The sequence below is a fragment of the Salmo salar genome, chromosome 16 (assembly GCF_965601325.2).
Source record: "Salmo salar chromosome 16, fSalSal1, whole genome shotgun sequence".
NCBI classification, from domain to species: domain Eukaryota; kingdom Metazoa; phylum Chordata; class Actinopteri; order Salmoniformes; family Salmonidae; genus Salmo; species Salmo salar.
The window spans coordinates 95,899,361-95,921,617 of record NC_138306.1 but is presented as its reverse complement, the minus strand read 5'-3'; the positions used below and the strand labels follow the sequence as shown (position 1 = coordinate 95,921,617).

At 48.1% G+C, this 22,257-nt stretch overlaps 1 protein-coding gene across 11 annotated transcripts in view; it reads left to right on the top strand.

Annotated features, from left to right (window-relative positions):
* Positions 1–239: 239 nt before the first annotated feature.
* The window catches only part of LOC123727922 (LIM domain only protein 7), a 45,864-nt gene continuing 23,846 nt past the window's right edge, over positions 240–22,257 (top strand). For 3 of the 11 annotated variants that reach the window (XM_082963202.1, XM_082963193.1, XM_082963201.1), the window contains exons 1-10: positions 243–547; positions 707–819; positions 5,874–5,944; positions 6,613–6,682; positions 7,181–7,287; positions 7,855–7,885; positions 8,591–8,704; positions 9,491–9,707; positions 11,422–11,581; positions 21,209–21,238. In XM_082963202.1, the coding sequence (XP_082819328.1) occupies positions 751–819; positions 5,874–5,944; positions 6,613–6,682; positions 7,181–7,287; positions 7,855–7,885; positions 8,591–8,704; positions 9,491–9,707; positions 11,422–11,581; positions 21,209–21,238 (869 nt within the window). In that variant the 5' untranslated portion in view covers positions 243–547; positions 707–750. Of the gene's footprint in view, positions 548–706; positions 820–5,873; positions 5,945–6,612; positions 6,683–7,180; positions 7,288–7,854; positions 7,886–8,590; positions 8,705–9,490; positions 9,708–11,421; positions 11,582–21,208; positions 21,239–22,257 lie in introns of all 11 variants that reach the window. The other 8 variants (XM_082963198.1, XM_082963197.1, XM_082963192.1 and 5 more) reach the window with 6 other exon arrangements.

Below are 22,257 nucleotides of genomic sequence, written 5' to 3'. Positions count from 1 at the left end.
TGTCTGTCTGTCTGTCTGTCTGTCTGTCTGTCTGTCTGTCTGTCTGTCTGTCTGTCTGTCTCTCTCTCTCTCTCTTTCTCACAATTTCTCTTCTTAAAAGCATATTTTAAACCTACCCCTAACCTACCCCTAACCTTAACCACACTGCTTACCTTAATGCATAACCCAAAACCTCAGATGAAGTCAAAAAAGCACATTTTTTTGTTTTGTAGCCAAATGTTGTCTTTGTGGCTGTGGAATGTGACTTGGTGGCTGTGTTATTTAGTGGAACCACTTCTTCCTTCACTGAAGACGGCGACGTGACCAGCGCAGGCCGCGTTATGACTCCGTGACGCCCCCTGGTGTTCAGTACAGAGAAACGCCGTCAGCTGCAGAACAGGATGACGTAGCAAACAACAGGAAACGCCCACTTCGGTTACCGCACGTGTCAATAATGTTTGGTAACAAAGTGTCCCCCATGCGAGGCGCGCGGAAGTCAATTAACGGGAATCGTTCACCGGTGAGCAGAGTTAACACTTTCAAGTTTCGCAGCTGAAATTTGACGCAGGTAACACATTTTTTTTTTACAATACCGTCATCCCCGGATAATTGTGTTTCTGTCGACAGGGAAATGGTTTGATTGAAGCTGTTTGTTTTGTATTTAGGGGAGGCATAACGATATCAATAAGGACCGACGTTTTTTCCCCCCTTGTTCTCTTTCAACTAGAACCGAAACGTTTCTTGTCTGTGTTTGAGGAGCGTGTGGTAAAGATGGAGTGGAGAGAACAGACCAGTGTGACCTGTGAAGATGCCTTCACCGAGGCTCAACGCTGGATGGAGGTAAGTCTGAGCGGATTCATTTATAACCACGTCCAAAACATCTCGTTTCATCCAATGATTGGGTTGATGTACCGAACTAAATCTATCCAGGTAAATGGGTGTTTTTGATGGACTACAGCAGCCTACAGAACTCAACGTCAAAGGCGTCTCACACTTTTTAATAAGAGGAAAAGTTAAATTGTTTCCGCTAGTCCAAACTTAGTCTTATTCATTACTTAATTATATTTTGGGTAATTATTCCACGTGATACATTTTAACAGACAAGAGGCTCATTCATTAAATCTACTGGTTTATACAACCTAATGACATGTAAAATGTGATTATATAATCCTGTAATGCAAATAATTGGTGACGATGGCTTCCACTGTCAAACTGAGTGTGAATGTGTTCATATACTTTTATAGCACACAGATAAATACGCCTATAAAAGCACAGATTACGTCACCGTTTTGCAAATAAGGCTCTTCAGAGTTATCTGTGCTCTTGGAGTGGATGACGTCTCTTGGTTTCATGCACGTCTTTGTGCTTTTTCAGATGTGCTGTTTTGCAATTGAATCATCACTTAATATATTAACTTTACACTGCTCATATGATGCCCTCATAAAGTCTTCCTCATTGGACAGTGGTGAGCTGGCAGGCTGCATTCCATCCTGTTCCCTCTGAGGTAGAGGGGAGGTGCACGAGATGAAGGGTAGGGGACTGGGGAGAGGGGTAGGGGACTGGGGAGAGGGGTAGGGGACTGGGGAGAGGGGTAGGGGACTGGGGGTAGGGGACTGGGGAGGGGTAGGGGACTGGGAGAGGGGTAGGGGACTGGGAGAGGGGTGAATGCTAGGGGACAGGGAGAGCTGAAGGGGGTGAAGGGTAGGGGACAGGGAGGGGTGACGGGTAGGGGACAGGGAGGGGTGACGGGTAGGGGACAGGGAGGGGTGAAGGGTAGGGGACCGGGAGGGGTGAAGGGTAGGGGACTGGGAGAGATGAAGGGAACAGTGAATGAATGAACAAAGCACTCCCTCCAGGGTGATGGGCAACAGTGCCCCAAAGGCTTGAGCCCAGCATGATGTGACCCAGCACCATTCAGACAGAGAACAGTGCAACAGAGAGAGAGAGAGAGAGAGGGGGGGGGGGGGGGAAATGCAACAATGTCAGAATTTACTGAGTTCATTTAAGTTAATCGGTCAATTAAAATAAATTCATTAGGCTTTAATCTATGGATTTCACATGACCGGGCAGGGGCACAGCCATGGGTGGACCTGGGAGGGCATAGGCCCACCCACTTGGGGGCCAGGTCCAGCCAATCAGAATGAGTCTTTACCCACAAAATGGCTTTATTACAGACAGAGATACTTTTCAGCACCTGCATGTCGCCTGCGGTTGTGAGGCCGGTTGGATTTACTGCCAAATTCTCTAAAACGACATTGGAAGCGGCTTATGGTAGAGAAATGAACATTCACATCTCTACCAGTAGCTGTGGTGGGCATTCAGCATGCCAATTGCATGCCCCCTCAACCTCGGACATCTGTGGCATTGTGTTGTGACAAAACTGCACATTTTAGAGTGGCCTTGTATTGTCCCCCCAGCACAAGGTGCACCTGTGTAATGATCATGCTGTTTAATCATCTTCTTGATATTATGCCACACTTGTCAGGTGGATGTGGGACCAACAACATTGCATGTTGTGTTTTTTATCTAGGTTGAAGTCTACATGAAACTATATTACCTACAGAGTGTCTGTGGACATCTCATTACTGTAACATTTATTCAACTTTATTTAAAAACACTTTGATTACCCATGATGCATCATCTAGAGGAGTATTTAATTTTTTTTATTTATTTTTATCTTAACTGACTTGGCTAGTTATATTAAGTTAAATAAATAACACTTTCTAATTTACAATGAAGGTCTGCCAGGGAACAGATGAGTAGATGTTTTCAGAATGGGCTTCTGTTTTCTAACACCCCCCCCCCCTTTTACCCCGCTTGGCTTTCTCATTACCCCGCTTGGCTTTCTCATTACCCCGCTTGGCTTTCTCATTACCCTGCTTGGCTTTCTCATTACCCCGCTTGGCTTTCTCATTACCCCCCCCTTTTACCCCGCTTGGCTTTCTCATTACCCCCCCTTTTACCCCGCTTGGCTTTCTCATTACCCCCCCCTTTTACCCCGCTTGGCTTTCTCATTACCCCCCCCTTTTACCCCGCTTGGCTTTCTCATTACCCCCCCCTTTTACCCCGCTTGGCTTTCTCATTACCCCCCCTTTTACCCCGCTTGGCTTTCTCATTACCCCCCCTTTTACCCCGCTTGGCTTTCTCATTACCCCCCTTTTACCCCGCTTGGCTTTCTCATTACCCCCCCCTTTTACCCCGCTTGGCTTTCTCATTACCCCCCCCTTTTACCCCGCTTGGCTTTCTCATTACCCCCCCCCTTTTACCCCGCTTGGCTTTCTCATTACCCCCCCCTTTTACCCCGCTTGGCTTTCTCATTACCCCCCCCTTTTACCCCGCTTGGCTTTCTCATTACCCCCCCCTTTTACCCCGCTTGGCTTTCTCATTACCCCCCCCTTTTACCCCGCTTGGCTTTCTCATTACCCCCCCCTTTTACCCCGCTTGGCTTTCTCATTACCCCCCCCTTTTACCCCGCTTGGCTTTCTCATTACCCCCCCCTTTTACCCCGCTTGGCTTTCTCATTACCCCCCCCTTTTACCCCGCTTGGCTTTCTCATTACCCCCCCTTTTACCCCGCTTGGCTTTCTCATTACCCCCCCCTTTTACCCCGCTTGGCTTTCTCATTACACACCCCCCCTTTTACCCCGCTTGGCTTTCTCATTACCCCCCCCTTTTACCCCGCTTGGCTTTCTCATTACACACCCCCCCTTTTACCCCGCTTGGCTTTCTCATTACACACCCTCCCCCCCTTTTACCCCGCTTGGCTTTCTCATTACACACCCTCCCCCCCTTTTACCCCGCTTGGCTTTCTCATTACACACCCTCCCCCCCTTTTACCCCGCTTGGCTTTCTCATTACACACCCTCCCCCCCTTTTACCCCGCTTGGCTTTCTCATTACACACCCTCCCCCCCTTTTACCCCGCTTGGCTTTCTCATTACACACCCTCCCCCCCTTTTACCCCGCTTGGCTTTCTCATTACACACCCTCCCCCCCTTTTACCCCGCTTGGCTTTCTCATTACACACCCTCCCCCCCTTTTACCCCGCTTGGCTTTCTCATTACACACCCTCCCCCCCTTTTACCCCGCTTGGCTTTCTCATTACACACCCTCCCCCCCCTTTTACCCCGCTTGGCTTTCTCATTACACACCCTCCCCCCCCTTTTACCCCGCTTGGCTTTCTCATTACACACCCTCCCCCCCCTTTTACCCCGCTTGGCTTTCTCATTACACACCCTCCCCCCCCTTTTACCCCGCTTGGCTTTCTCATTACACACCCTCCCCCCCTTTTACCCCGCTTGGCTTTCTCATTACACACCCTCCCCCCCTTTTACCCCGCTTGGCTTTCTCATTACACACCCTCCCCCCCTTTTACCCCGCTTGGCTTTCTCATTACACACCCTCCCCCCCTTTTACCCCGCTTGGCTTTCTCATTACACACCCTCCCCCCCTTTTACCCCGCTTGGCTTTCTCATTACACACCCTCCCCCCCTTTTACCCCGCTTGGCTTTCTCATTACACACCCTCCCCCCCTTTTACCCCGCTTGGCTTTCTCATTACACACCCTCCCCCCCTTTTACCCCGCTTGGCTTTCTCATTACACACCCTCCCCCCCTTTTACCCCGCTTGGCTTTCTCATTACACACCCTCCCCCCCTTTTACCCCGCTTGGCTTTCTCATTACACACCCTCCCCCCCTTTTACCCCGCTTGGCTTTCTCATTACACACCCTCCCCCCCTTTTACCCCGCTTGGCTTTCTCATTACACACCCTCCCCCCCTTTTACCCCGCTTGGCTTTCTCATTACACACCCTCCCCCCCTTTTACCCCGCTTGGCTTTCTCATTACACACCCTCCCCCCCTTTTACCCCGCTTGGCTTTCTCATTACACACCCTCCCCCCCTTTTACCCCGCTTGGCTTTCTCATTACACACCCTCCCCCCCCTTTTACCCCGCTTGGCTTTCTCATTACACACCCTCCCCCCCCTTTTACCCCGCTTGGCTTTCTCATTACACACCCTCCCCCCCTTTTACCCCGCTTGGCTTTCTCATTACACACCCTCCCCCCCTTTTACCCCGCTTGGCTTTCTCATTACACACCCTCCCCCCCTTTTACCCCGCTTGGCTTTCTCATTACACACCCTCCCCCCCTTTTACCCCGCTTGGCTTTCTCATTACACACCCTCCCCCCCTTTTACCCCGCTTGGCTTTCTCATTACACACCCTCCCCCCCTTTTACCCCGCTTGGCTTTCTCATTACACACCCTCCCCCCCTTTTACCCCGCTTGGCTTTCTCATTACACACCCTCCCCCCCTTTTACCCCGCTTGGCTTTCTCATTACACACCCTCCCCCCCTTTTACCCCGCTTGGCTTTCTCATTACACACCCTCCCCCCCTTTTACCCCGCTTGGCTTTCTCATTACACACCCTCCCCCCCTTTTACCCCGCTTGGCTTTCTCATTACACACCCTCCCCCCCTTTTACCCCGCTTGGCTTTCTCATTACACACCCTCCCCCCCTTTTACCCCGCTTGGCTTTCTCATTACACACCCTCCCCCCCTTTTACCCCGCTTGGCTTTCTCATTACACACCCTCCCCCCCTTTTACCCCGCTTGGCTCAGACCTTTTCATAAGGAGAGCAATGTTTTAAAAACATATTAAACATTGATTTGTTTATTACTTTTTGGACTGTAACAGTAATGACAATTTAGTAAAGAATTGTGGTAAAATACAAAATATCTGATTTAAAAAAAACATAATTATGCACTAGGTAAATACAGATTATAATCTCAGTGATCCAAGAGGACATTTTAGTGTGAAATTACACTTGCATGTTTGCTTGTTTTATCTAAATTGTGACACTGGTATTGTGTTCTTTCCTCTTCCTGTAATATAGGAAGTGACAAATAAATCATTCGGGAGTAACAACTTCCGCTCCGCTCTGGAGAATGGAGTCCTGCTCTGCCAGTGAGTATTATGGGAACTGTAGTGTGTATATATATCTGGAGAATGGAGTCCTGCTCTGCCAGTGAGTATTATGGGAACTGTAGTGTGTATATATATCTGGAGAATGGAGTCCTGCTCTGCCAGTGAGTATTATGGGAACTGTAGTGTTTATATCTGGAGAATGGAGTCTTGCTCTGCTAGTGAGTATTATGGGAACTGTAGTGTGTATATATATCTGGAGAATGGAGTCCTGCTCTGCCAGTGAGTATTGTGGGAACTGTAGTGTGTGTATATATCTGGAGAATGGAGCTCTGCCAGTGAGTATTATGGGTACTGTAGTGTGTATATATCTGGAGAATGGAGCTCTGCCAGTGAGTATTATGGGTACTGTAGTGTATATATATCTGGAGAATGGAGTCCTGCTCTGCTAGTGAGTATTATGGGAACTGTAGTGTTTATATCTGGAGAATGGAGTCCTGCTCTGCCAGTGAGTATAATGGGAACTGTAGTGTGTATATATCTGGAGAATGGAGTCCTGCTCTGCCAGTGAGTATAATGGGAACTGTAGTGTGTATATATATATCTGGAGAATAGAGTCCATAGGATGTGGTTCTATGAACCCCCCCTTTACGACGGTCACGCTCTCTTAACTCATCTGTTCGTCTCTCTCTCTCTGTCTTCTTTCTCAGTCTAATCAACCAGCTGAAACCAGGTGTTATTAAGAGAATGAACATACTGTCTACTCCAATGGCCGGACTGGTGAGTTCACTGTGAAGCCATTCTACATTTCATATTGAGACTGCAGGGAGATGTCTCGCCTGCCAGTGTGACACTAGTTCAACTTCCTGGTGTCTTTCTCTGCGGTTTCCTGCTTTTAGTGTGGCAGATCTGAAACTGTTTAAGGGTTTAGTAATGTGATGAACATGACAAACTGAGTTGGGGTAGTTCAACACATTGGTTCAGCGGCTAGTCAAACTGTCAAGGATCCACTTGTTCGAAAAGGATCCTGGGAAGCTGTTTGGAGACTCCTCCCACCATGTCATATGATCGTCTTTAGGCCGAAGACTTCTCTGATTGTTCTGTATGGTACCTCTATTGCTCCTCCCCCTCTGCTCCCCCCCCCTCTGCTCCCCCCCCCTCTGCTCCTCCCTCTCTCTGCTCCCCCCTCTCTCTGCTCCCCCCTCTCTCTGCTCCCCCCTCTCTCTGCTCCCCCCTCTCTTTGCTCCCCCCTCTCTCTGCCGCTCCCCCCCCCCCCAGGACAATGTGAATGTGTTCCTGAGAGCGTGTGGTACATTGGGTCTACACGAGGCTCAGCTGTTTCACCCTGGAGACCTGCAAGACCTGTCCACACGCGCTACACTCAGGTAAAAGGGATTTTATTTGATATTTATTTATTTATTTGTAGAACAAATCAAATGGAAGTGAAGGATTAATAGGGTTTTCACCCCTGGTGCTGCTGGACTTATAGTGATGTTAGACAGTACCCGTTGGAGGGGCTGTTCGCTGGGCGGCGGCGCCCGTTGGAGGGGCTGTTCGCTGGGCGGCGGCGCCCGTTGGTGTTTTGACGGTGTTTCACCATGTATTTCTTGGCCAGTGTCTCACTGGTTGGAATGCTAGTGTATACTGACTGTGTGTGTGTAGGGTTATACAGCTAGTTGTGTTATCACTGATTGCATGGTGTCGATTAGTGGGGTTGTCTGATGGCACCACGGGAAGGAGCTGATTTGACTAGGCAGCTAAACCACATGGCTGGATGAGTCAACAACAGTACGGTGTTTCACATGAGTCATATCAGAGTGGCTATTTAAACAGAATATTATTTTATAGACTTGTCCATAATAGATCACCTCTTGTTAGTGAGAAGCCATGGGTAAACATTAGCCTGTGTGTGTCGTCTTTGGTTGGACTAAGAAATCTCACTTTCTCCTCAGGTGTGTAGAGGGCAAAAGGAGGCTGAAAAACGTAAGTGGAAATGTACTTTAATTGTTTGTGTTCACTAGAAAGGGTAGTGGGCTAAAGCTTTGAACTGTCATAATTCCCATCGCAAATATTCTTACTGTGTAACAGCCCTGCTGCGACCGTCCTCTAGTCTACGCGGTGACAGGAAGCGGCCCTGCTGCGACTGTCCTCTAGTCTACGCGGTGACAGGAAGCGGCCCTGCTGCGACTGTCCTCTAGTCTACGCGGTGACAGGAAGCGGCCCTGCTGCGACTGTCCTCTAGTCTACGCGGTGACAGGAAGCGGCCCTGCCGCGACTGTCCTCTAGTCTACGCGGTGACAGGAAGCGGCCCTGCCGCGACTGTCCTCTAGTCTACGCGGTGACAGGAAGCGGCCCTGCCGCGACTGTCCTCTAGTCTACGCGGTGACAGGAAGCGGCCCTGCCGCGACTGTCCTCTAGTCTACGCGGTGACAGGAAGCGGCCCCGCTGCGACCGTCCTCTAGTCTACGCGGTGACAGGAAGCGGCCCCGCTGCGACTGTCCTCTAGTCTACGCGGTGACAGGAAGCGGCCCCGCTGCGACCGTCCTCTAGTCTACGCGGTGACAGGAAGCGGCCCCGCCGCGACCGTCCTCTAGTCTACGCGGTGACAGGAAGCGGCCCCGCCGCGACCGTCCTCTACTTAATAATGACGGATAAAGTTCCCGCCCAATGCAGTGATCTCTCCTCCAGGTTTTAATCACCATCTACTGGCTGGGTCGGAAGGCTCTGGCGGACCCGTTATACTCTGGCCCTCAACTCAACCTCAAATCATTCGAGGGACTACTGGGTATCGCTCTGTCCAAGGTAACGCGCTCCCTCACCTTAACCCTCAGCTCAACCTCGAGGCCTTCTGGGGACCACTAGGCTTATCTCTGTCTATGGTACTGTTCCTCTCTGTCCTCCAGACCTGAACCCACTGGGTTTATCTCTGTCTATGGTACTGTTCCTCTATGTTCTCCAGACCTGAACCCACTGGGTTTATCCCCGTCTATGGTACTGCTCCTCTGTCCTCCAGACCTGAACCCACTGGGTTTATCCCTGTCTATAGTACTGCTCCTCTGTCTGAACCCACTGGGTTTATCCCTGTCTATGGTACTGTTCCTCTGTCTAAACCCAGTGGGTTTATCCCTGTCTATGGTACTGTTCCTCTGTCCTCCAGACCTGAACCCACTGGGTTTATCCCTGTCTATGGTACTGTTCCTCTGTCTAAACCCACTGGGTTTATCCCCGTCTATGGTACTGCTCCTCTGTCCTCCAGACCTGAACCCACTGGGTTTATCCCCGTCTATGGTACTGCTCCTCTGTCCTCCAGACCTGAACCCACTGGGTTTATCCCTGTCTATGGTACTGCTCCTCTGTCTGAACCCACTGGGTTTATCCCTGTCTATGGTACTGTTCCTGTCTGTTCTCCAGACCTGGGACTAATACATGTGCCTTGCCTGATGTACTTTGCCCTGTACAACAAAACCAATGGATATTTATAAAAGTGCATTTTTATTTAGCTTTGAGTTTGCATTTCAAAAACCCCTGTTTGTTTTCCTTCTAAAGGATTGTAATCTCCCCTGTGTGTCGTCGTCCCCCCCCCCCCAGGCTCTAGAAGAAACCCCCAGAGGCAGTGTGAAGGACGGTGACGTGAGCTACCCAGAGCAGGATGATGAACTGTTACCTCTAACCCAGTCCCAGCCACCAGGCTACAGCAGAGAGGACTCGGTAGAGAGCTTTAAATCGGTCCTGAGCTTTGACTCGGCCGAGTCGCCACGGACCCTCAGCTATATCTCTGACTCCATCCTGAGGGCCGGCAGCGAGGGTAATGACTGGAATATATTGTTATAGTTTTGTTTTTTGTCAGATTACGTTAAACACAGGATGTGGAGAGTTCCCGGTGGATATGTAAATACTCTACTAACAGTGTCCGAAGTTTAACGGTCAGAATATTAGTAGTCCCAATCAGGAATGCCGCTCTTCCCAGAGAAGGCCGTGCTTACGGCTATGTCCTCTCCCTGCTCCCGTCCTGCCAGCTGTCTAGTCTGTGAGACATTCCGGCTGGTTCCACACGGGTCTGATAATGGACACGTCTCATGACTGGAGCGGGCCAGAGGTGGTGCGCAGGACGCTAAGAGGCTAGTCTCAGGATGCGTCCCAAACGGCACCCTATTCCCTACGTAGGGCACTACTTTAGACCAGAGCCCTATTCCCTATGTAGGGCACTACTATAGACCAGAGCCCTATTCCCTATGTAGGGCACTACTATAGACCAGAGCCCTATTCCCTATGTAGGGCACTACTATAGACCAGAGCCCTATTCCCTATGTAGGGCACTACTATAGACCAGAGCCCTATTCCCTATGTAGGGCACTACTATAGACCAGAGCCCTATTCCCTATGTAGGGCACTACTATAGACCAGAGCCCTATTCCCTATGTAGGGCACTACTATAGACCAGAGCCCTATTCCCTATGTAGGGCACTACTATAGACCAGAGCCCTATTCCCTATGTAGGGCACTACTATAGACCAGAGCCCTATTCCCTATGTAGGGCACTACTATAGACCAGAGCCCTATTCCCTACGTAGGGCACTACTATAGACCAGAGCCCTATTCCCTACGTAGGGCACTACTATAGACCAGAGCCCTATTCCCTACGTAGGGCACTACTATAGACCAGAGCCCTATTCCCTACGTAGGGCACTACTATAGACCAGAGCCCTATTCCCTACGTAGGGCACTACTATAGACCAGAGCCCTATTCCCTACGTAGGGCACTACTATAGACCAGAGCCCTATTCCCTACGTAGGGCACTACTATAGACCAGAGCCCTATTCCCTACGTAGGGCACTACTATAGACCAGAGCCCTATTCCCTACGTAGGGCACTACTATAGACCGGAGCCCTATTCCCTACCCAGGGCCCTATTAGTAGGGCACTACGTAGGGAATAGGGCTCCATTTGGGACTTTGCTAGGGATGCTCCCTAATGCCGCTCTACCGTTGGCTGTCTAGGTTCATTATCAAATCAAATCAAATCAAATTTATTTTTATATAGCCCTTCGTACATCAGCTGATATTCTCAAAGTGCTGTACAGAAACCCAGCCTAAAACCCCAAACAGCAAGCAAAGCATGTGAAAGAAGCACGGTGGCTAGGAAAAACTCCCTAGGAAAAACTCCCTAGAAAGGCCAAAAACCTAGGAAGAAACCTAGAGGAACCAGGCTATGAGGGGTGGCCAGTCCTCTTCTGGCTGTGCAGGGTGGATATTAAAACAGAACATGGTCAAAATGTTAAAATGTTAAAATGTTCATAAATGACCAGCATGGTCAAATAATAATAATCATAGTAGTTGTCGAGGGTGCAACAAGCACGTCCGGTGAACAGGTCAGGGTTCCATAGCCGCAGGCAGAACAGTTGAAACTGGAGCAGCAGCGTCTGTTGACTTCTCCTTTTCCCCTGTCTGTTGTTGGACTCCTCTATTGGTCTGTGAGCTGCTGCCCCTCCCTCCCTTCCTTCCTTCCTTCCCATCCCCAGACTCCAGCAGTGAAGTGGAGGCAGAGAGCTGTTTTAGGATGAAGGCGGCAGAGGGCAGAGACTCGGGACAGAGGAACTGGGGCAGTGTACCTGCACCCTTCCAGAGGAAGAAATGGGTGGAGAAGCCAATTAAGGGCTGCATCCCCAGCCCTCTCACCAGGTACTGTGATGTCATACCTACGCAATGACTGTTTTAAAAGAAGAAGAAGAGTTGTTCATCTTTGTTTAGTTAGCTGCTTTACTTGAGTCGCCACGTTTTAGTTTTCTGCTAGTTGAATTTGCATGGTTTTGGCGGTTTCTATTCGTCTCTGTTGTGTAGGTGTAGACGTGCTGACGTAATGCGCGTCGTTGTGTAGACGTGCTGATGTAATGCGCGTCGTTGTGTAGACGTGCTGATGTAATGCGCGTCGTTGTGTAGACGTGCTGACGTAATGCGCGTCGTCGTGTAGACGTGCTGACGTAATGCGCGTCGTCGTGTAGACGTGCTGACGTAATGCGCGTCGTTGTGTAGACGAGCTGACGTAATGCGCGTCGTCGTGTAGACGTGCTGACGTAATGCGCGTCGTCGTGTAGACGAGCTGACGTAATGCGCGTCGTCGTGTAGACGAGCTGACGTAATGCGCGTCGTCGTGTAGACGAGCTGACGTAATGCGCGTCGACGTGCTGACGTAATGCGCGTAGACGAGCTGACGTAATGCGCGTCGTCGTGTAGACGAGCTGACGTAATGCGCGTCGACGTGCTGACGTAATGCGCGTCGACGTGCTGACGTAATGCGCGTCGACGTGCTGACGTAATGCGCGTCGACGTGCTGACGTAATGCGCGTCGACGTGCTGACGTAATGCGCGTCGACGTGCTGACGTAATGCGCGTCGACGTGCTGACGTAATGCGCGTCGACGTGTCGACTGTTTAAAAATGTTAAAAAAAAAGAACATTGTCACATAGGAACCAAACCTCATGTTGTTGATTTTAACGCTGATTTCTGATTTGGTCTCTGATCAGTTTGGCCCCTCCTCCTCTGAGCCCGCCCCTCCCCCAACTGCCTGATGTGGAGGCCTTCCTCCAGTGGGCTTACCATAGCGACAGCGACTCGGACGCCGACCGGCCCCAGCCGGACGTCGTCGCAGATGACCTGGCCAGTCGACGGTTCCGCTCTCCTTCACCAGCCACGCCCACAAATTTTGCGGTACCCATGAGCCCGCAGGGCACGTTGAGGCTGTGGACAGGAAGCCCTCGCCTGTTTAGGATTGACACCCCTTCCAGACACACCGCAGTGTTCTCTCCCAGGTTAGACAGAGAGAGGCGTTTGTTTAATGGCTTTATATCAGGGTTGTGATCATCATCAAGCTAACAGCTACTGAAACTACTAGCTTGAGGCCGGTCCTGTCGTTAAGCTAACGGCTACTGAAACTACTAGCTTGAGGCCGGTCCTGTCGTCAAGCTAACGGCTACTGAAACTACTAGCTTGAGGCCGGTCCTGTCGTCAAGCTAACAGCTACTGAAACTACTAGCCTGAGGCCGGTCCTGTCGTCAAGCTAACAGCTACTGAAACTACTAGCGTGAGGCTGGTCGTTTTGTCTGAATTACTGACATTTCATTTTCTTCAACTGCCGCAAGGTGGTTTTGTGTTGACTCTGGGAGTGTCTTTGTACCCTCTAGGCTCCAACAAACAAGTTTGGTGAAATAAGATGAAGTAGTTTGCCTGTTGCCATGACATTCCTGGAACAGAGCTAGCTGTTGGTTTCCACTAACCCTGTGGTTGTGCTGTGAAACTGTGAAAGGTGTGGCTGCTCCTACCTCTACCCAAAGGCCCCTGGGTTGCTTGTGGAAGTGTTTAGTTGGCGTTTTGTCCACTATAACACAGATGGCTCTGGTGAGCAGCAGTTCCACAGCATTGTGTGACCAGTGCTCCTAACTCTTTACTCGATGCCTCGCTGTAAAGGACCAACTGTGTTTTGTATTGGGAATGTCCGCTGTTAACACGGACGGATGTCCCGGTCTATCCTCTGGTTCAACAGCAGCAGTACTGCAGCGTCTCCGTTCCCTCCCAACTCGTTCCACGACCCCCCGTCCTCAATCACACCCACCTTCCTCTCCGAGGTGGAGCGCTCCGTCGACGAGGAACTCCTGATGGCGCTGTGTGAGGAAGACTCTGAGGAAGGGCGAGAGGATCCTGACCCTGTCAAAGATGATCTGTATGCTCGGTGGGTGGAACTGGCCCTCCACCAGACCTCCTCCAACCCTGGCTACAACCGCTTCCTGCCTCGCTATTGGACTCCCGAGGAGGAGGTTCACGTCAGGACCATCAGGCTGGGCTCTCAGAGGAGACCCTGGTACCGCAAGATGTACAGATTCAGGTCTGGCTCTGTCCCGTTACTGTGGCATGTGGCTAGGTTTGAATAATCCTGACTCTATCCCTAACCCTGGTACAGGAACTGGGTCATGACTGGGTTTGAATAATCCTGACTCTATCCCTAACCCTGGTACAGGAACTGGTTCATGACTGGGTTTGAATAATCCTGACTCTATCCCTAACCCTGGTACAGGGACTGGGTTTGTATAATCCTGACTCTATCCCTAACCCTGCTAACAACTACATGTAAATTCCCATAGAGAATGCTAATTTAACGCTAACAGACGCATTGAGACTTCATCTATTTGCTGGACAGACATCCCAACTATTGAAGTTATACAAGTAATTCAAAAATGCTACTCACTTTGCTGCACGCAGAAAGCAAATATTAGCCCGCAAGGATCTTGATCCAGGAGGGGATTATCTGTTATCACGCAAAGCTTGATTTTTATTTTTATATATATATATTTTTTTTGTAAGCTGCTAACCACTTAGCTCGGTAGCTAACTAGCTACTAAATTAGCTAACCACTTAGCTAGGTAGCTAGCTAGCCACTAAATTAGCTAACCAGAGCATTTAGTACATTTTAGAATTTATTTTATAGCTTAAAGATTAATTGGTGCCCATCACCCTTTTGGAGGATAAAAATAAACCTCGTTTTTACAGCTTTCTCTTGTGTACTTTCTACACATTTTACTTGTCTGTCCATTTTTTATATATTTTTTTATATACAGTTATACAGCAAGAATAAAGTAAATATGGTGATATACAGTACCAGTCAAGTTTGGAAACCTACTCATTCAAGTTTTTTTTAAATATTTTTACTATTTTCTATATTGTAGCATAATAGTGAAGACAAACTATGAAATAACACATGGAATCATGTAGTAAGCCAAGTGTTAAACAAATCAAAATATGTTTGGGATTCTTCAAAGTAGCCACCCTTTTGCCTTGGTGACAGCTTTGCACACTCTTGGCATTCTCTCAACCAGGGTTTGAATAATCCTGACTCTATCCCTAACCCTGGTACAGGGACTGGGTTTGAATAATCCTAACTCTATCCATAACCCTGGTACAGGGACTGGGTTTGAATAATCCTAACTCTATCCCTAACCCTGGTACAGGGACGGGGTTTGAATAATCCTAACTCTATCCCTAACCCTGGTACAGGGACGGGGTCATGACTGGGTTTGAATAATCCTAACTCTATCCCTAACCCTGGTACAGGGACTGGGTTTGAATAATCCTAACTCTATCCATAACCCTGGTACAGGAACTGGGTTTGAATAATCCTGACTCTATCCCTAACCCTGGTACAGGGACGGGGTCATGACTGGGTTTGAATAATCCTAACTCTATCCCTAACCCTGGTACTGGGTTTGAATAATCCTAACTCTATCCCTAACCCTGGTACAGGGACGGGGTCATGACTGGGTTTGAATAATCCTAACTCTATCCCTAACCCTGGTACAGGGACGGGGTTTGAATAATCCTAACTCTATCCCTAACCCTGGTACAGGGACGGGGTCATGACTGGGTTTGAATAATCCTAACTCTATCCCTAACCCTGGTACAGGGACTGGGTTTGAATAATCCTAACTCTATCCATAACCCTGGTACAGGAACTGGGTTTGAATAATCCTGACTCTATCCCTAACCCTGGTACAGGGACGGGGTCATGACTGGGTTTGAATAATCCTAACTCTATCCCTAACCCTGGTACTGGGTTTGAATAATCCTAACTCTATCCCTAACCCTGGTACAGGTAGATGTGGGTCTTGGGCCATGGCTGGGTTTCGACTTAAGCTGGGTTTGGATAATGCTTGACGTTGACGTTTGGTGTTCAACTCTTGCGTGAGAGAACCAGAATACCTCAATGCTCTAAATGTTAAAAGGCCTCAACATCAACGCTTTGCTCTGCTTTTCACCGTCTTAGTTCATTCTCTCTACATTTTAGGAATTTCCATCTTTGTTTTGGCTCAACTTTTTGTTTCCTTCCTGTTGATCTTGCCTTGTATATCTCCTCTGTTCCTCAGTTTCATCCCTTTCCTTCTCTCTCCTTCCCCTCTTCTCTCCTGTTTTGTAGCCGACAGACAAGCGGTTCCTCAGGATGATTCAGGCGGTGACATCACTCCCTGGCTCGTTGTTCCTTTCTTGTCTGCCCTCTCTCCCTCCGCACCCCCATCCCTCCAGCCACCCCCATCCCGACTGTACCTTCATTCCTGTGCTTTGTGCAACTGAAAATAACTATTTCCAAAGGAGTAGATTTAAATTAGGCTTGTGTGGTATCCAGATTGCCATGTCTTCATACCGACCTTGTTCCATCCTGAGATATTCAGTAATACCGGCACTGAACACAAGGGCTGCTATTTCCAAACTCCGCTAAGCCTCTGTAATCCGAAGGTTAGCAATGCTAACAACTACATGTAAAATCCCATAGAGAATGCTAATTTAACGCTAACAGACGCATTGCGACCTAATCTATTTGCTGGACAGACATCCCAACTATTGAAGTTATACAAGTAATTAAAAAAATGCTACTCACTTTGCTGCACGCAGAAAGCAAGTTTTAGACCGCATTGATCTTGATCCAGGAGGGGATTATCTGTTATCACGCAAAGCTTGATTTTTGGAAGAAGCTAACCACTTAGCTAGGTAGCTAACTAGCTACTAAATTAGCTAACCACTTAGCTAGGTAGCTAGGTAGCTACTAAATTAGCTAACCACTTAGCTAGGTAGCTAACTACCTACTAAATTAGCTAACCACTTAGCTAGGTAGCTAACTACCTACTAAATTAGCTAACCAGAGCATTTAGTACGTTTTTAGGCGTTAACTTTAATTTATTTTATAACTGGAAAAAAATAATAATTGGGGCCCAACACCCTTTTGGACAAAAATAAACCTTGTTTTTACAGCTTTGTCTTGTGTACGTTCTACATATTTTACTTGGCACTTAAAAAAAATAAGTAAACAGTAGTTACCCAGCAAGAATAAATGTATTAGATATGTTGATATACAGTACCAGTCAAAAATTTGGACACCTACTCATTCAAGGGTTTTTCTTTATTTTTACTATTTTCTACATTGTAGCATAATAGTGAAGACAAACTATGAAATAACACATATGGAATCATGTAGTAAGCAAAGTGTTAAACAAATCAAAATATATTTGAGATTCTTCAAAGTAGCCACCCTTTTGCCTTGATGACAGCTTTGTACACTCTTGGCATTCTCTCAACCAGCTTCATGAGGTAGTCACCTGGAATGCGTTTCAATTAACAGCTGTGCCTTAAATTAATTAGTGGAATTTCTTTCCTCCTTATTGTGTTTGAGCCAATCTGTTGTGTTGACACGGTAGGGGTGGTATATAGAAGATGCCAAATAGGGCTAAAAGACGTAGTCCATATTATTGGCAAGAACAGCTCAAATAAGCAAAGAGAAACGACAGTCCATCATTACTTTAAGACATGAAGGTCAGTCAATCCAGAAAATATCAACGACTTTGAACGTCGCTTCAAGTGCAGTCGTAAAAACCATCAAGCGCTATGATGAAACTGGCTCTCATGAGGACGGCCACAGGAAAGGAAGACCCAGAGTTTCCTCCGCTGCAGAGGATCAGTTCAGTAGAGTTACCAGCCTCATGACGACCGCCACAGGAAAGGAAGACCCAGAGTTTCCTCCGCTGCAGAGGATAAGTTCAGTAGAGTTACCAGCCTCAGAAATTACAGCCCAAATAAATGCTTCAGAGTTCAAGTAACAGACACATCTCAATATCAACTGTAAAGAGGGGACTGTGTGAATGAGGCCTTCATGGTCGAATTGCTGCAAAGAAACCACTACTAAAGGACTCCAATAAGAGACTTGCTTGGGCCAAGAGAACACGACTGGTGAAAATCTGTCCATTGGTCTGAGTCCAAATTTGAATTTTTTTGTTCCAACCGCCATGTCTTTGAGACACAGAGCAGGTGAACGGATGATCTCCGCATGTGTGGTTCCAACCGTGAAGCATGGAGGAGGCGGGATGGTGTGGGGGTGCTTTGCTGGTGACAGTCCGTGATTTTATTTAGAATTCAAGGCACACTTAACCAGCATGGCTACCACAGCATTCTGCAGCGATACACCATCCCATCTGGTTTGCGCTTAGGACAATGACCCAAAACACACCTCCAGGCTGTGTAAGGGCAATTTGATCAAGGATAGTGATGGAGTGCTGCATCAGATGACCTGGCCTCCACAATCCCCCGACCTCAACCCAATTGAGATGGTTTGGGATGAGTTGGACCGCAGTGAATGAAAAGTCGCCAACAAGTGCTCAGTATATGTGGGAACTCCAAGACTGTTGGAAAAGCATTCCTCATAAAGCTGGTTGAGAGAATGCCAGGAGCGTGCAAAGGGTGGCTACTTTGAAGAATGTAAAATAAATTTGTTTAACACTTTTTTTTTTTTTTTTTTTTTTTTTTTTTTTGGTTACTACATGATTCCATAGTTTTGATGTCTTTACTATTATTCTTAATGTAGAAAATAGTAAAAATAAAGAAACCCTTGAATGAGTAGGTCAAATAGTCCTTGTCTGGCATGGTAGCCAAGTGGTTAGAGCGTTGGACTAGTAACTGAAAGGTTGCAAGAATTGAATCCCCGAGCTGACAAGGTAAAAATCTGTCGTTCTGCTCCCTGAACAAGGCAGTTAACCCACTGTTCCTAGGCCATCATTGAAAAATAAGAATTTGTTCTTCACTGACTTGCCAAGTTAAATAAAGGTTTAAAAAAGATATACATTTTCTTTACATCTAGATATTAATGAGAAACACAATGTTTTAAGTACTAACTATCATAGATCGTGAGCTTTTAGACCCACCCCTCGTACAACTAACTTAACAGTTATAAGTTAAATCTCTCTGGCGACGATTTAGTTGTGAATTCCATCCTGTAGTTAGATCACCTGGTGCATTCTGCACAACAGGGAGAGATTCAAGCTCCGGCCTCCACGTCACATGACTGGGGACTACCTACCTGTAAGCTTCATAATGGGGAAAAATGTGTGACCGTTTTAAAACGAACACCGTCTTTATCTCCTAACATATTGTACAAGTTGACTGCAGGTATTTTACTTAAAGTATCCATCTAATATTCAAATGTATTAACTTCAAAGATATATATATATTAATTTATTATTATGATTTATTTATTTATTTATTTTTTGCGGTATTTGAACAAAATCATTCCTATGGCTCTTTCCAAATACCACCCAAGCCTATTTTTAAACCACGTCATTGTGACAATTTTATAGCTTTTAAACAACCTGCAACAAGCTTATCACTTTTGTCATATAGGCAGGGACACAGAGCCTTCTGTTTAAAAACAATCTACTGCCAAGGGCAGTACTGGAGTCCTTTTGTGTTTATGTAAGCTACATGCTTACCCATAATCATCATGCAAATAATATTAGCCTGTAGGTGTGCTACCAAAGTGTTGAGGCTGTAAACGTTTTATTGGGATTTTTTATTTTTTTTTAATACCAAAGGTGTATTGTTGACATTGGAGTTATGACAATCTCTCTGTCTTGTCTCCCACACACATCCTATTTATACAGACTACTGGTTAAAAGATTTCACATTTCAACTGTGATGTACCAAACTAACAATGTAACAGTTGGTCAGTAAACGAAGATGGTGGTTTTTTTTTTTTTCTTCAAGTATTTGGCGTTAGTGTGATGAATGTTCAGCTTCGGTCACGGCCTGAGTGTCATATGAATGTTTGGACCGTTGTCTTTGCTCATCTGCGTCGATCGCGGCCCGGTGTGAATAGGGATGGGTTGGACGTCGTCCTTGTTTGTCACTAGTGTTGCACGGTATACTGAAACTTCGGTATGTTTTCAAAAGATTTTTTTTTATACTTGAACATGATAAAAGGGTTCGGTACTAGAATTGGTTACTTTCGGTATTTCTATCAAATTTGTCTGACGTCTAATGATTTGAGAGGATCTGTCTGTCAGCGCAGCAGATGTCCTGTTATAGCGTGTGTCCTGTCACTGCTCCACTTCCTCATTGTTGGCTCTAGTCTGTCCTGAGGAACCACTGGGAGTCTGGGCTGTATCATGTTATCTCCTCTCTCATACTGACTCTAGTCTGTCCTGAGGAACCACTTATCCTGCACAGAAGTTAACACACGTGAATAATTCAACACGGTCGTGTAGAGATGTTGAAATTGTTTCATGTTCCCAAAACAATGTCTAGAACACTTTCCAAATGCAGTAAGGTATTGATAGCTTTGCAGGCTAACTTTCCTTGCTAGCTTACAGCTGAAACCAACATCAATTCACTACCTTGTCTGTTTTTTATAATATGCAAACCATGATTCAAAATATTGCTGATAGTCACCAAAAACGTCTCTGCCAAGATAATCTTGACTGAAGGCTGACTTTGTGTGAATGAGAGCATAGGTCAGAGAGCAGTTTCATAAAATATATTGCTTCTTATATGCAAATGTTGATCAGTACAATTAAATAAGTCCTTAAATGGAAGGGGAAACGCGTTGTTTTTCCAACCTGTAGTCTCATGAAGGAAATCAGCCTAAACAAGCTCAGTAACTCAATGCATGCACACCCTCCTGTTGAGTATGCATTCCCCTGTATTGTGAATAGACCTAGGTGATGTCTTGATTTACCCAGTTCTATCAATTTAAATTTCCCTTAAAAATAAATTACATTTTATTTACCAAAAGTGAAATTGATTTGTTATTGATTAATTAATGCATACATTACATTTAATGATATTGACTTTGTCAGATTCTGTCGTGGTGTCTGGTATCGGGGCCGCTGGGCCTGGTATCGGGCCAATACTAGTTCACTGCTACGGTCTTCTAGAGTGGGGTTCTAGAGAGGGGATATTTCCTGGTTGTGTGTGTGTGTGTGGCTCAGTTGGTAGAACATGGCACTTACAATACCAGGGCTGTAGGTTCAATTACCACTGGTGTCACCAGGGCTGTAATACCAGGGCTGTAGGTTCAATTACCACTGGTGTCACCAGGGCTGTAATACCAGGGCTGTAGGTTCAATTACCACTGGTGTCACCAGGGCTGTAATACCAGGGCTGTAGTTCAATTACCACTGGTGTCACCAGGGCTGTAATACCAGGGCTGTAGTTCAATTACCGCCGGTGTCACCAGTACTGGGGAGGTGGGGAAAAAAAATGTAAGTATCAATTATTATAGATTTTTCTACTGTATTATTGTATGTTTTGTTTATTCCATGTGTTACTGTGTCGAACTGCTTTGCTTTATCTTGGCCAGGTCGCAGTTGCAAATGAGAACTTGTTCTCAACTAGCCTACCTGGTTAAATAAAATAAAATAACTCTGAGTTGATTTGAATAAGTGGATCTGCTAAGTGGCATGTATCTGAGTGTACAGTGGTCTGGTCTTTCTCTGGTTCCTGTAGAGACTTGGAGGTAAACCCAGGATGGATATGGTGAGTTAGCGGCGCCTCCCTGCTGGGCTCGCTTGGCTTTAGCGGCGCCTCCCCTGCTGGGCTCGCTTGGCTTTAGCGGCGCCTCCCCTGCTGGGCTCGCTTGGCTTTAGCGGCGCCTCCCCTGCTGGGCTCGCTTGGCTTTAGCGGCGCCTCCCCTGCTGGGCTCGCTTGGCTTTAGCGGCGCCTCCCCTGCTGGGCTCGCTTGGCTTTAGCGGCGCCTCCCCTGCTGGGCTCGCTTGGCTTTAGCGGCGCCTCCCCTGCTGGGCTCGCTTGGCTTTAGCGGCGCCTCCCCTGCTGGGCTCGCTTGGCTTTAGCGGCGCCTCCCCTGCTGGGCTCGCTTGGCTTTAGCGGCGCCTCCCCTGCTGGGCTCGCTTGGCTTTAGCGGCGCCTCCCCTGCTGGGCTCGCTTGGCTTTAGCGGCGCCTCCCCTGCTGGGCTCGCTTGGCTTTGGCGGCGCCTCCCTGCTGGGCTCGCTTGGCTTTAGCGGCGCCTCCCCTGCTTGGTTTTGGCGGCGCCTCCCCTGCTGGGCTCGCTTGGCTTTGGCGGCGCCTCCCCTGCTGGGCTCGCTTGGCTTTAGCGGCGCCTCCCCTGCTGGGCTCGCTTGGCTTTAGCGGCGCCTCCCCTGCTGGGCTCGCTTGGCTTTAGCGGCGCCTCCCCTGCATGGCTTTGGCGGCGCCTCCCCTGCTGGGCTCGCTTGGCTTTGGCGGCGCCTCCCCTGCTGGGCTCGCTTGGCTTTGGCGGCGCCTCCCCTGCTGGGCTCGCTTGGCTTTAGCGGCGCCTCCCCTGCTGGGCTCGCTTGGCTTTAGCGGCGCCTCCCCTGCTGGGCTCGCTTGGCTTTGGCGGCGCCTCCCCTGCTGGGCTCGCTTGGCTTTGGCGGCGCCTCCCCTGCTGGGCTCGCTTGGCTTTGGCGGCGCCTCCCCTGCTGGGCTCGCTTGGCTTTGGCGGCGCCTCCCCTGCTGGGCTCGCTTGGCTTTGGCGGCGCCTCCCCTGCTGGGCTCGCTTGGCTTTGGCGGCGCCTCC